This window comes from Fonsecaea pedrosoi (assembly GCF_000835455.1).
Source record: "Fonsecaea pedrosoi CBS 271.37 unplaced genomic scaffold supercont1.4, whole genome shotgun sequence".
In the NCBI taxonomy this organism is placed as follows: Eukaryota; Fungi; Ascomycota; class Eurotiomycetes; order Chaetothyriales; family Herpotrichiellaceae; genus Fonsecaea; species Fonsecaea pedrosoi.
Window position 1 is genome coordinate 1,666,022 of NW_013550612.1, and position 12,178 is coordinate 1,678,199.

The 12,178-nt window shown below is 51.4% G+C and overlaps 6 protein-coding genes across 6 annotated transcripts; 3 read left to right on the top strand and 3 right to left on the bottom strand.

Moving 5' to 3' along the window:
• Positions 1-140: 140 nt before the first annotated feature.
• Z517_06398 (uncharacterized protein) lies at positions 141-1,505 on the bottom strand (the record flags this gene model as incomplete). Its single annotated transcript, XM_013428137.1, has 2 exons — positions 141-1,000; positions 1,049-1,505. 2 exons carry the CDS (start codon positions 1,503-1,505, stop codon positions 141-143), a joined length of 1,317 nt encoding a protein of 438 aa, XP_013283591.1.
• Positions 1,506-2,212: 707 nt separating this feature from the next.
• Z517_06399 (uncharacterized protein) lies at positions 2,213-3,061 on the bottom strand (the record flags this gene model as incomplete). Its single annotated transcript, XM_013428138.1, has 2 exons — positions 2,213-2,505; positions 2,578-3,061. The coding sequence occupies 2 exons, from the start codon at positions 3,059-3,061 to the stop codon at positions 2,213-2,215; spliced, it is 777 nt and encodes a 258-aa protein (XP_013283592.1).
• Positions 3,062-4,017: 956 nt separating this feature from the next.
• Z517_06400 (uncharacterized protein) lies at positions 4,018-4,875 on the top strand (the record flags this gene model as incomplete). The annotated part of the gene is made up of 1 exon (XM_013428139.1): positions 4,018-4,875. The coding sequence occupies one exon, from the start codon at positions 4,018-4,020 to the stop codon at positions 4,873-4,875; it is 858 nt and encodes a 285-aa protein (XP_013283593.1).
• Positions 4,876-5,323: 448 nt separating this feature from the next.
• Positions 5,324-6,235, top strand: Z517_06401 (uncharacterized protein; the record flags this gene model as incomplete). Its single annotated transcript, XM_013428140.1, has 1 exon — positions 5,324-6,235. The coding sequence occupies one exon, from the start codon at positions 5,324-5,326 to the stop codon at positions 6,233-6,235; it is 912 nt and encodes a 303-aa protein (XP_013283594.1).
• A 1,715-nt stretch (positions 6,236-7,950) lies between these two features.
• On the bottom strand, positions 7,951-10,374 carry Z517_06402 (uncharacterized protein; the record flags this gene model as incomplete). The annotated part of the gene is made up of 2 exons (XM_013428141.1): positions 7,951-10,180; positions 10,238-10,374. The coding sequence occupies 2 exons, from the start codon at positions 10,372-10,374 to the stop codon at positions 7,951-7,953; spliced, it is 2,367 nt and encodes a 788-aa protein (XP_013283595.1).
• A 427-nt stretch (positions 10,375-10,801) lies between these two features.
• On the top strand, positions 10,802-12,010 carry Z517_06403 (uncharacterized protein; the record flags this gene model as incomplete). Its single annotated transcript, XM_013428142.1, has 1 exon — positions 10,802-12,010. The coding sequence occupies one exon, from the start codon at positions 10,802-10,804 to the stop codon at positions 12,008-12,010; it is 1,209 nt and encodes a 402-aa protein (XP_013283596.1).
• Between the last annotated feature and the right edge of the window lie 168 nt (positions 12,011-12,178).

Sequence of the window (12,178 nt, forward strand, 5' to 3'; positions counted from 1 at the left end):
CTTCAAATCACGCGTGTTTCGTTCGGCTTCTACATTGACCGTCGAACTCAATGGAAGTTCAAGGCGAGGGAGGAGACAGTAATGATACATTCACAAGTGCACTCGGCACACAAAGGCACAAGCTTCAAAATCCTATGGAGTTACAGCTTCGCCCGGGCTGGCACTTTCTCCCACGCCTGGTCAAAGCCCGTAGATCTCACCCAGGTGGGTTCACTCGCTTCGACCGAGTCAATTGCCATGTGGGCAAGCTTCAAGAACATGTCTCCTCTGATAGGAAAGACGTCGTCCCCCTGGCTCTCGTACTGCTTGGAAACTTGCTCGCTGTTTGCGATGGCGCGGACAAGTTTACTGGCATGTCCATCGTCGGGAAATCTGTCCACTCGACGTATAATCTCTGTCCATCCGTCGCTCGATTTCTTGGGTCGATAGTTCTTGATTTCGTCGATCAACAATTCCGGACATCCTCGCGACACGTACAGTGCAAGATCTAGTCGGCCCTTCCACTCTAGCAGCCTGCACTTGTCCTCCGTCTTCAGCCAGGGTTCCTTCAAGAATGCCGAGAAGAAGATGGACGAGTTGACGCAGTGCATGTAGAAGAAGTCGAACTTGACCTGCTTGGTGGGCTTCTGTGCTGCACCTGTGAAATAAACGGCCGCATTGATCATTTCAGCTGTCTTTTGCTCCAGCTCATCAGGTCTGACGTGCCACTGAGACGCCAGTGATATCATTTCATCGGGCGCGCGACGCAAGACACCATCTCGGACTTTGTTGCCATCCTCCCAGTGGGCTGATTTGCGGAGCTGTTCATTTGCACGGGCCTCGTGAAGAAGCTGCACCAAGCTTTTCGACGTAGTATTCCCTTTCGCAGCGTCCTCGGCGGCATGAAGGAATTCCCCTGTCCACCCATCGTGTACTGCTGCCTGAGCAAGTGCTTCAACGATGATGGCTGGCTGCTTGAACTCGACGCCAAACCCAAGGTGGATCAAGGGATGTAAGAAGCCTGGAATTCGTCAGTACCAGTCTCCTAATCGACTCATGTGCAACTCACCGGCAAACATTCTGACAAGCATCCTCTCAGCGTGTTCATTCCGCGCAAAGACGTGCTCGTTGATGACATTCTCCCAGCCCTTCTGCTCAACCTCGTTTTGGAAGAAGACCTCAAAGTCGTGGAAATATTTCTCCTTGCCCAAGAACCCCTTGAATTTGTCCTGGTCTGCAAGGATCTCGACTTCCCCTTGGTTCACCGGATACTGGGGTCTCTGATAAGACTTGTTAATATCAAAGGCCTTCTGGATCTCTTCGGGAGAGGCTCCCAGGGCGTAGATGGTTAAGAGATGGTGAACGATGTGGTTGTGGAAGCCACTATTGTTGAAGTAGATGTGGTAATTGTCGTGATTTTCCTGAAGAAGCTGGCTTCCAATTTTGCCGGATGCTGTTGTTATGTCTGGGGTATGGTAGACTCCTGCGTGGGCAGGATTCAACTCGATGTGAGATGCCGTAGCCATAGTCCGTCGTGTTGGCAATTGACGCCACGGAGATGTTGTCGAGGCAGGGCGCAGTTTGGTCAATGTCAATGGCGACACAGAGGTGATCCGGGTAGAATAGTATCGGACAAGCATCGATACTGAGGACAACTTCCCATCTCTTTCTCATCCTATATTTCTCAGCATCCCTATTTATAAAAGGTCGATCCTTGTTGACCTTGCAATTCAGCCTGTGAGCAATGAGGTCAGCTGGCATCTGGTTTAACCAATAAAATTCTTTGGCGACTGACCCTGGGGCATCGTATTCGAAATCCGGGGATGATAGTGGCACCAAGAATTCATACCATCGAGAGGGGATTACGGCACCGAATGGTCTCGATCTTGTGGTTGGGTAAGCAATAAACGAGTCCTTGAGCTTTACAAACGAACAGCCATTCCCTGATCGAGCTCGGCTTCTTTTCATTCCGAGGCCGTCCAACCCCAATACCACACGGTCCTATATTGATCCGTGTTTGCCTGCAGCCTCCCGGCATATCTGTCTTTGAGGGATCATGGTCAATGCGCTAGATGTGCTACCTTGAGAACAAATCCCATCGATTACAGAAGCGCTCCGGGAAATTGCCTGTAATGATTAACCATGCTCATCATCCTACACAGCACCTTTTCCTTGTTGTGAAGTGGGAGTCATTGGTCCTGGCATCATTGCCGTACTTGCAAGGATGAGGACTTCACGCCTTGCCCTTTACCTTGCTCACACCACCATCGACAATTAAATTCTGGCCCGTCACAAATCCCGCGCCCATCAGGTATTCACACGCCTCAGTAATATCCTCTGGCAACCCGGGTCGATTGGTGGGGTGTACATTGACGTCGTCGTCTTCCACAGACCAGTCCTTTCCCTGCTCGTCGGCTTCATGATTCTCATGCGTTACCTTGATTCGCCCTGGTGAGACCATATTGACTCGAATGCCGAAGGTCTGAAGGGAAACGGCCATACTCTGGGTAAGCCCGAGCAGCCCGGCTGTGTGGACGCGTCAGTCATTAGTTTTCAGGATATGGTGCACGAAGGAGGAATGGCGGAATTTCACGTTACCTTTGGTCGAAGCGTAGCCTTCCTGATTAGGGTCTGAGATCAAGGCGCGGAAGCTACTGACATGGATGATACATGGTCCTGCACTGCCAACCTTGGAACCGGGAAGTTTTTTCTTGTCCTCTTGCTGTTCGACTTTCATGAAAGGAATACATGCTTGTGACATGACGAAGGGGCCTGTGAGGTTGGTCTCGACATATGCCTGCCATTTATCCAGAACTGATTCGTCTGCCATGGTCTTCCCGTCGGGCCAGTAAGGATTGGAGATGCCTGCGTTGTTGATCAAAAAGTCGATACGGTTGTCGAGAAACTTGACTGCTTTCTGGACCGTGGAGCGGATATCTTCGACGCTCCGAAGATCGCATTTAGACCACCCCACACGGTCCGAGTGTTCTTTCAAATGCTCCTGAGCGGTGTGCCGGATATTGTCTTCGTTGAGGTCAAGGATGAAGATTTTATGGCCACGAGATGCAAAATGACGGGCCATTGCTCTCCCGATGCCTAGATCAAGGTCAACCCAACTTCAAGCCGAGAAGCCGAAGATGAACAGGAAACTGTACCTTGACCGGCGCCGCTTATCACGATTCTAGACTGTCCTTCCAGCATATTGTCCCTTTGCAAGTAGAGGGGGGTAAAGATAGCCGATCACTGTAGTATAGGCTCTTAGCTGGCTGGGAATAGTGTCGAAGAATTGGCTACCTAGGTATTGTCGGATTTTTAGTCAATGGACCTTGTGTTTTCAACCGTTTCCTGCAAGACGAAGAGAAATGGAGCGATATGTGAATGACAGCAGGCCGCATCATCGGTATCTCATTGCTATCATCCACAGTCCAGAGGAAGGCATGCCGATGCGGTGAATTGAGTTTCTTCAGTGGCCGGCACATCACTCCGTGGTGTCGCCCATGACGCAGGACAGCGATTTGCAGGGTTTCGAGGGTCTTTTGTAGCCTTGTGCACCATTGTGCTTCAGTACTTGCCCAGCACCGTTTGATGGAGGGATAATGTACCCGAAGTTACCATTTTGTAGCGACAAAGATCAGGTGTAACATGGCTATCTGTCAACACGCTAGGACGCGTAAAGTCGCGGTGGCACTGCTGGCACCGTGTTGAGTTCTGACGTACCCCATTTTGCCCATTCCTCCAGGAGCATGTATCCTTCACACTTGTGTCCAAAGGCTGTGATTCTGCTGGATGGCTCAAGGACAATACCAGGTTGCATCCCAAGGGGTCAACTTCAGGTGCCCGTCTGCTGCGATGCTTTGTGCTTTGTGTCTCATTGATGGCGGCGCAGTTTGTCCGTCCCAAACAATCTTCCGCTTCAGGGTTGGTCGGCAGTCAAAGACGTCATTGGCGGCTTCCTCTTGATGGATTTCTAGACCGAATCAATGTCTTGGTCAGAACAAGCCATCGTTGCTCTGTCTCTAACATCAGCAGAGACATCCCATGTCTCCTACCGCCATCAGAATCAATTTTCGGTCGATGTCCCTGTTCTCAGGATTGATTGCAGCCACGAGGAAAATGGATTCGAGCCCTATAGCACCAAGGCGCTATGTGCCTTTGAATTCTGAAGGACCCTTTCCTTATTCCCAGGAAGACCTCACCCCTATGGAGGCAGGGAATGATTCCAACTTTTATGCTGCTCCGCGCTTTGTAGCCCATATCGACGGAAATGCCATCAACAATGTGCGCAGCTATTATGCGCAGGTCCTGCCTCGTAAAGGACGTATACTGGACTTTTGTTCCAGTTGGATCTCTCATTATCCGGCTGAGGTCACCCAAGCAGCATCGTCAGGAGAACTTGAGGTACTAGGGACAGGCATGAACCGTGCTGAGCTGAGCAAAAACCCTGTATTGACACATTGGACTGTGCAAGATCTCAACGAGGATCCACAGGTACACCTACCTGGGCCAACTGAGGGAAAGCTGGACGCGTCGACATGTGTGGTGTCCATCGACTACCTCACAAAGCCAGTTGATGTTCTGGGCAGTATTCGACAACAGACCCATCAGGGAGGCACGGTGCATCTGGTCATTTCCAATCGGTGCTTTCCCACCAAAGTGGTTGGAAGATGGCTGAAGATCAACGAGGACGAGAGGCTGAAGATGGTTGGGGACTATCTGTGGTGGAGCGGATGGCGCAATATTGAGATCCAGACGCTGGTGGAAGGATCGTTCATGACAGATCCGTTGTGGGTGGTGAGAGGTGAGAACATTGAGGGCATTGACGGAGAGGTCGAGAGAGAGTGGAAGTGGAAGGCGCAGGGTGACAGTCAGCAACACGTCAAGGAGCCAGTTCTCTAGGCCTGTCCAGGTGCCTCTTCAGGTGTCTCCCTCCCTTGATGGGCTTGGAGCTCCCAGGTACAGATACAGGTACAGGTAGGCAGGTACCCAACGGACCTTCCAGTGCCAAATGGATTGACCTTCCATGATCATATGTGAAGCGTCAGGCACCAAGCACCAGGCATCCATCGTTCAGATCCCCCTTTGGGTCATGGAGCCTTCACCTGCGTCCCCCCGAGTCCCGAAAATCCCCCCCACGTGCCTGATGAGTCTTGAAAGATTCAAGTCATCATGTACCTTTCTCCTCGTCTTCCTCATCTTTTCTCGCATCTTATCCTCGTCCTCTTCGGCCGTCCTACTCCACCGCTACCATGTGGTTGCTAATACTGTAGCTTACAAGCCCTTGCCCTTCCTCTTAATCAATGGCCGTCGTATTGTCATCCTCCTGCCGAGCTCTCATTTCTTGAATATGTTGTTGAACCATCTTCTCCTGGGCCTCTTTGGGCTCTGGGCCATCTACTTTTTCCTTGTCAAACTCATCCTCTTCAAACTCATCCTCAATATTATCTTGCCGCTCATCATCCGATACCTCCTGATCCCCGCTTTACCAGACTGTGTCCGTCCATACGCAGAGCGCGCCCTGGAAAAATGCGATGAACACTGCTACGCCATCCCTCTGGAACCCAAGGGTCCTTCCAACCGCGACGTCTACCGCACTGCCATGATCCTGACCCGTGTCACCGATCGTGATGTGGTGACAGAGATCCTTGACCTGGCCGAATTGTGGCATGATGTTCATCTGGTGTCAAGAATCGACCCAGAGCCGGTCAATGTCAACGACCGAGAGCATAGCCGCAACTCTCACAAGCCAGGTCTGATCTATGTCGAAGCTGAACTGCCTGCCACATTGCCACCCAAAGCGTTACGTTCCATTACATTCAGCACCAGTTCTCGTGATCAAGGTCACACCACTGAGATGCAGGATGTCGGAACATACAGAAACAGCAAGACCTGGTTTGAAGTCGAGATCTACCCGCCTGGTCAGAGTGTGCGCTCAGCAGACGAAGAAGACATGTCCTCCTCAGAAGACGAAGAGGAGCCTCCACCAAAGCCTCCACGAAAGTCTCAAGTGGAAGGAGAGCTTGTGTTCGATTTCCCACCAAGAAAGATTATCACCAACATTCACGCGGGTCAGGAATTCAAGACTCATACCGTCACATGGCACTACGATGACGAAGATCCAGACATCAGAAGACTCATCAGAACTATGGGTGCTGGGTGGAAAGTGGCCATCAGCGTGTGGGCACAAGCTCATACGTGGGAAAACTACGTTCGAAGTGCTAGGATTGACTACCGTGTCCATACTGTCAGAAAATTGTGACAGGCCTTGGTTGTCTGGACCTTGTCTAGACTGGAGACAGTGGTATGTGCCACCATTTTCTCTAAAAAGTCTCGAAACAACTAACACTTGTCCAGAAGCCTACCCACATCTCTCCCATGAAGGCGTTTGTGCGGAAAAGAGTCGCTCTTTGTGACTCGAGAAAGAATAACACGGCTCGTGTGGTACAATACCACATTGCAAGTCCATTGTATTGATAGTCAGTGCTGTGCAGCATGGTCCTGGTCGTGGAGGGAAGACAAGACACAAAAGCAGACACAAAAACAGACAAGAAGGACACACAAATGTGGAGGGTCCAGTGCTTTGATAACTCACACTCCTTTGGGCAACACCAACGCTGGGAAAGGGGAATCTGCGAGGAGGATTCAAGTGCTGAGAGGAACAAGGGACATGACGATACTGGGGGCGCGCCCAAGTGCTATTGATAACGGGGATAACGGGGGTGTAATAGGGCTGTGGCTTCAGAGTAGGGCCGTCGTATCAAATGATACTCTCCTCCCAGATGATGTCTGTTCTTTGTGTTCATCCGCTGTTCAGTTTCATGCTTCGGTTAACCTCGGCTATCTCGCTTCTTCCTATCCTGCCCCCTACACACTCAGCCTCGTTCAAGAACCCGCACTACGAGTCCACATCATCCTTCAGTCTGAACCTCCCAGGTTGCCAGAACGACACTGTCGTGCATAAAGCAAGGGTCTTTTTCTTTCAGTGCAGTCAGTCTACTCTACTCTGCTTTGCTGTCCAGTAAACACCGTGCCTTTTGTCGGACACGCCACACCCAACCAGTCAGCTTTCATTATGCAATCCCCATCCCACCCATGTTATGTCCAACGTGCCTGCTCGCTCTGGATGCGACGCGATGCAATGTCTATTTCTGTCTTGATTTATCTTTGTCTGTTCTTGTACATTCCCCATTCCACGTTGCCACAGTGGCCGTGGCAGTGGCCGTGGCAGTGCTTTCTCTGTTTTCTTCTTTCATGGCTTTGGGTGTGGCTCGTTCTTTCTTTCTTTCTTTCTTTCCTGCCTCTCTCTTTCTCACACACACACACTCGCTCCTTTTCTCCGCTCTCAGACCATGCGTTTGTGGAAAATACAATTCCAATCGGACTGGGGAGCGCAAGGCCAAGGGCAAGTGTAAAGGCGAGGGCGACGATGGTGAGTATAGCGGCGACAGCGTCGTAGGAAGTGCTGGCAAGGTAGGTACGTATGGATGGATCCAGGTGGACGATCTGTTAACTAAGAGGGCGCGGTTTGAGACCTGGTGTTGTTTGCTAGTCTTGGACTTTCTGGCTCAACCTCAAGAGGCCTCGGGTGCAAGAATGCAGCGCTGCGTACGCTGGCTCACTCGCTCACTCACTCACTCACAGAAGCCATTAGAACTCGTAGTGAGCAACAAGGTATGCCTGGCTTTGGAAAAAAAAAAAAGGAACGGGCAGCAAGTCCAGAGTGTCACGATCAATAAGGATGTGGATAAGCCATGTTGTTGTTACAAAGTATCGATGCCAATATCGTGATTCTGTCACTTTGCCTCGGCGACGACAGCCTCGCACTCGCACGTAGCGATTCGAGACAAACTGTCAGAATGACTGCTTGTCGTATCATACTCACTCGTAGACTCATAATTCATTCAACCCTGGGAATGTTCCCTTTGAATCACTTTTCTCTCCCACGCCGAACCAACCCCAAAGTCACACGTCCAGTCAGGTCATTGGTGGTTGCAACAGGTCCAAACTCACACCGCCTCCGCTCACATCCACTTCTCTTCTCCCTCTGACCTCACGAACCAGGCCCTTTGCTTCTTCAACCTCGTACCCATCCATACATAACTCCTCCGCCAGTCTCTCTGCGCGGTCGAGGTCGCCTGTTTTCACACACCAACGCGCAAGCCATAGGCGAGCTTTGGAGGTGGTAGCGGTGGTACCTGTGCCGAAGCCATCGCCTCCGCCATCTGTCATTTCGCCCATGTTTTCACCGTCAGAGGGTGACGGTGATGACCCTGGAGAAGCAGGAGAAGCAGAGGATGGGGACATGATCTCTGTATCATCGTCAGCACCGACTGCCCCTGGCCCGGCGTCCATATCCATATCGCCTGCATCGTCCGCACGCATCTCGGCTACTCGGGTTCGGCGTTCCTCTGCAACTGCAGCTTTCCTGTCTTCCTTTTGCTGACGTTTGCGAAGTGCCTTCTCTGCCTTTACAACACTCATGTGGCTGCCACCAGTCTCTTGCGCGACACAAAGTTCCATGTACTGAACCGCCTCTTTCTCGCCTTCATCGCCGCCAACGCGTTCGTACAAAAGAGCAATTTGATAGAGTGTTTCCGGATCAAGAAGTTTGCGAATACTTTTCTGCTGGTTTGATTTTGCCTGGGAGGCGGATTTACCACGTTTTGTGCCAGAAGTCATGTTGCTTGAAACACTGCTACTTGGGTTGAAGCTTGACTGAGCGGAAGTGGGTTCTTCAAAGTACGTCCCTGCAACCAGGGCGCGCTTGAGAGCCTTGATCGCTTGATCAAGACGGTCCATTTTCGCATAGCAAGACCCGACTGCTTGCCACATCTTGGGGTCATATGGCCTCAATCCAGCAGCTCGCTGGTAGTAAAACAATGCATAAAAGCCCATATCGAGGACCTCGTAGGCTTGACCCAGACCATACCAAGCACGGTAATCCTTGCGATTGACGTCAACAGCACGCCGATAGCTTTCGATGGCGGCATGTGTGTTTTTCAGCTCGATGTATTCATGCCCCATTAGAGTCCACGCCGACAGAAAGTTTCTGTCCAATGTGAGGGCGCGTCGGAAGTACATGACTGCTTTCTCGTGCTGTGAGCAAAGAGAGTAATAGTTACCCACCACGCAACAGGTTTCTGGGCGGAATTTGTCGACCGATGTAGCAAGATGAGCGAGAAACGCGAGTTTAGGTCGATCCGCCATCACATACAATATGTTGGAGTAGTGGTCGAGTCCATCAAGACGATGAGAGTGGGCCACCAGCAAATCTTGAAATATGGATGCAGAGGACTCGTATTCTTTGGCGTGGTAATGGCTGAGAGCAAGTTGCGTAAGTAAGAACGTGGAGGTAGGAAAGTAGTTCAGGAGAATCCGAAGGTAGTTCAAGGTTGTGGATTGGTCGCTGGTCGAGAACAAGTCAACAGAGGCGTATGCTTGGTACATGATGCTCATCAGGTTTTGAGGGAGGACGGAAGGGGAGAGTTGGGAATTGAGGTCGTCAATCGACGAGAGAAGCGTGGCCAACTCCTCCCACGCACCCCAGTGATAGGGATTGAGTCGTACAGAACGGAGGAGCCATTGCTGTGCGAGTTGTTCTTGTCTCGACTTGGCCAGGACGGTACCGTACAGGTATTCGAGCCATCCTTGAGACCGCTTGAGTTGTGGATCTGCAGCATCTCGGACTTTGAAGTACGCTTCCAGTCCTCTTGCCAATGCGGGAAGCTCCCGATTGATTGTTTGTCCACCATCGGCTGGACCGAGAACCATCTCGCTTTCTTCGTCTTTGCGCTTCTCTCCAGCAAGATACCGTGCATAGAGGGCAAGAAACAGAGACCGTTGACTGAGCCGGGGGAACGGGCTGGTAGTGGTTGTTGTACCACTCTCTTTTGATTTACCTTTCGTCCGAGACGGAGTGGATGTAGGTGTCCGCTTTCTGGGCTTGTCGAAGATCGCTAGGCCTCCGGCTGGGATTGCTGGCGGTAGAAACACCGCTGCGCATCTATCAAACTCTTTGGTGTCGAAGAATGCTTTCGCTAACAGGTATTTCGGCGCCTCCTTGGCCTCTAATGCCGCCTCTTCAGGGTCATCGTAAGTGGTCGAGAACAGTCGATACGAAGACTGGACATTATTCGCGTCTTGCATAGGAGAGTCATCAAACGTATCGTCGTCTTCGGGAAGAGAATCGAGAAGTTCCGCTGCCCTAATACAGCGGTCAGTGACTGGGTCCCTCCAGGTTCTTCTTCTTCTTCTTGCTCACCATTTCGCCGATTGATACAAACATCGCTCCGAGCATTTTATAGTGACTTCTGTCAACCTGTCCCTCAACTCCGATACTACTTCAGCATCGAGTTCGCCCACCGAGCCGAAACTTTCGTTTTGTCGTGGTGCAACCATGCTGTGCTGGGATACATCTGGAGCATAAGGTTGTTATACGTGCTCGAGGCACAAAAGCAAGGCAATGAGATGACCAGCGAACTTCGGGTGTATGCAACAATATAGTGTAGAGTCAGGTTTGCAGCGTCCAAAGATCAACCACCGTTTAGTTGTTCAACGCGTTGTGGAAGGCGCAGGACGCGCGACTCGGTGCATGGTCCACCGTAGCCCCTTCGCCCAAGGCTGTATCTCAGCCTTACCCCGTTCTGACATGTCTCAAGGCGCGTCATTTCCCCAATGTGACTCTACACAATTCCACGTAGAGCAACCGGGCATTCATCCTCTTCCCGGGACGATTTCGTACAGTAGTCGTCGTTGAAGTACTTTGGTTGTCTAGCAAGCCACTCAGCTCCATCACTCAAATTGGAACCCCGGTTCACCATTAATCATGGACATCAAGCAACTACTCTTGCAGCCGGTAAACAGACCAATCTCTTGTATTGAGATGCATACTTGTGGCGAACCTACACGAATCGTCATTGACGGATATCCTGATCTCCATGGAACTCTGCTGGAACAGCGTGCGGAAGCAAAGACCAAATATGACTCCCTCCGGCAGCGAGTCTTGCTGGAGCCTCGCGGGCACTATGACATGTACGGTGCAATTCTTCGCGCACAAACGGAGCTCACCACGACCGGCAAGGCCGACATGGGTGTTCTCTTCATGACTAACGACGGCTACTCTACAATGTGTGGTCACGCGACCATTGCGCTGGGACGGTTTCTCGTCGACACACACGACCTCGCTATATTCCCGAGAAGAAATGAGATAAAGTACGATCCTCACACCCGTTATGCAGTCATAAACCTCCATGCCCCATGTGGGCTCGTTGAGGTGACTGTGCCGACCAATGAAGATGGATCGGCATCTGACCCTCAACGCTCTGTCTCCTTCGTTTCCGTCCCTTCATTTGCAAAGGGTATCAATATCACAATTCCTGTACCTGCACATCTACGGTGGTCCGAGCTCCAAGAAGACAGGACCGAAGTACGCGCGAGCTTTGCGTACGGCGGAGCGTTTTATTGTATTGTTGCGGCTGTGGAGCTAGGATTTGCTAATGGCCTTAGAGCAGTCGACCTTGAAGCACTGAATCGTGCTTCACGGGGTCTTAAATCAGCAATACTGGACAACGCATCTCTCTCACGCTACTATGAGCATGGAGCTGAGCCGGAGATGTCCTTTCTGTATGGAGTGATTGTCACTGACCACATGGAGGCACAGAACGAATCCGTGTCCGGATCTGAACTGGGGGTATGCTATTTTGCTGCCGAAGAAATCGACCGCTCCCCAACTGGAAGTGGAGTAGCCGCTCGTGCAGCACTGGCGTATCGTGACGGGACTCGCAAAGCAAACGAGTCGTGGGCATATCATTCTTTGGTTTCCAAGCTCGGGATCGGTCCGCCCTTTGTCGGGACGGTTTTGGAGCGAAATATGGTCGGTCAACCCGATGAACCATCGGCAACTTCTGAAGACATGGAAGTGAGGGTCAAGGTCGAGGGCCAAGCTTACTACACTGGATTCAGCACCTTCTCCGTGGAAAAGGATGACCCGCTGGGAGACAGTGGATTCGCTTTCAGGAATCTGAGTGTTCCATGAGCAAGGTGAATGGCATGGAGGATGTTGCGGACAGAAGGGACAAAAGTCGCCGAGGCCGAGCATATAATATGTACTGTACGGTAGACTTTTTGATCAACTCGTGCAATGAGTCCGGCCGGGTGTTTCCGCCACCCGCGTCATCCTCAAGCCCAGAACATTTGTTCTTTC